General features: G+C 43.7%; 1 protein-coding gene across 1 annotated transcript in view; it reads left to right on the top strand.

The window, feature by feature from the left end:
- Positions 1-1,720, top strand: part of Yeats2 (YEATS domain containing 2) — a 105,469-nt gene that overhangs the window by 31,588 nt on the left and 72,161 nt on the right. Inside the window, exon 5 of the mRNA XM_012516797.2 lies at positions 200-486. Within this exon, the coding sequence (XP_012372251.1) occupies positions 200-486 (287 nt within the window). The remainder of the gene's footprint in view (positions 1-199; positions 487-1,720) is intronic.

Consider the following 1,720-nt stretch of genomic DNA (forward strand, 5'->3'; position numbering starts at 1 on the left):
TTGCGCCCAGTCAGCACTCTGGGTTTTCTGTCGCTGATGAGGAAGACGCAGCTTACGAGAGGCTTGAATTTCATCTTAAGGGTGTGGGAAGTAGGATTTGTAAATAATAGTGACATAACTAAATGTTTTGGAGAGATCTGGTTTTTGCCTACTTTTGGTGAGTTGGGTTAAAGTTTGCTTGCTTTCATTTGTTTTCCAGGGATCCAAGACTTGTGATGCCATGGTTTTTAATCATCCTGCTATCAAGAAATTTTTGGAATCACCATCGAGGTCATCATCTCCTACCAATCAGAGATCAGAAACGCCGTCAGCTAATCATTCAGAAAGTGATTCTTTATCACAGCACAATGACTTCTTATCTGACAAAGACAATAACGGCAATATGGATGTCGAGGAAAGACTCTCAGGCAGTGTGGAGCAGAGGCCGAGCCGAAATGCCGGAAGGGTAGAGTTGGTGGATGGGGTGGGGACCCACGGACAGGAACTAATACTTGTTTCATTTCACTTTACAGGTATCCTAGCAAGTGTAAGGTGTTTTCCTTGTAGAGTGGGGAAACTGAGTCTTGATGAGTTAGAGTTGTATGTGTCCAAAAGCATCAGGCTGAAAACCTACCTCTGCTTTTAGAGCTTACGCTCCAGTGTGTGGACAGTTCCCAGCTAGCGTCCTCGTCTACCTGAGAGAACCTTTAGGTGTTGGCAGCTCAGTGCCTTGTCAGAGGCCTTCCTGTTCTCCTGTTTATTCTTTGAGACAAAGTCTCACCATATCGTTCAGGCTGGCGTTGAACTCGCTGTATAGCTCTGGCTGGACTTGAATTTGAATGATCCTCCTGCCTCAGCCTCCTGAGTACTGGGATTACAGGCGCCACTGCACCTGGCTTGAGTTTATTCTTTCTAAGATGTTATAGGAGGTGAAGTACATAATACAATGAATAAAAAATCACTTGCTAGTGTCTGGCGCTGCCACCTGGTAAACTTGAGTCCCCTGCCCGGCTGTTTTGGCTGTGCAGTCATTACTAGGTCAGACCTGTGGCTTTCTCAGCCTGGCATCCTGGGGTGGGGCATGTTTCCTGGCTGCTTTCTACATATTTAGGCCTCTAGTTTGTTTATTTTCTTTTAAAATTATTTTGATACAGGGTCTCGCTGTGGGGCCAGCATGGTATGTGGTACCAGGGATTAAACCGTTTTCTTACACTTGTCAGGCAGAAACTTAGACTGCCAAGCTATCTCTCCAGCCTGGCCTCAAATATCTGATTGTTTTCCTTAAAAAGTTGTTTATTATTATTATTACTATAAATTCATATATGTTCATTGTTGAAAATTGTGAAGTACAAAAAGGTAAAAAAGAGAAGTAGCTTTTATAAAGTCATTTGTAGTGCTGCCAGTTAAAAAATCAGATCTTCCTTGTGTCTTGTTTGTCTTTTCTTGAGATGGAGTCTTGCCACGTAGAACTTGCTATGTAGCTCAGGCCAGCCTCAAACTCAGGCTCCTCCTGCCTCAGCCTCAGCGCTGGGAGTGTAAGTGCACCGTCATGCCCAGCTAAAAATGCAGAGTTCGTAATGTTTGCATTTATTCCTATCTTTCTAGAATTATTTCTGAGCAACTCTTTTTTTTTTTTGGTACTAGGAATTGAACTTAGGCCTTTGTACTTGCCAGGCAGGCGTTGTGCCCCTGAGCTACACCCCCAGCCCTGAGTAACTCTTACAGATGTTTTTCTTTAAAA

Source organism: Octodon degus, unplaced genomic scaffold (genome assembly GCF_000260255.1).
Source record: "Octodon degus isolate 3935 unplaced genomic scaffold, OctDeg1.0 scaffold00126, whole genome shotgun sequence".
NCBI lineage: Eukaryota > Metazoa > Chordata > Mammalia > Rodentia > Octodontidae > Octodon > Octodon degus.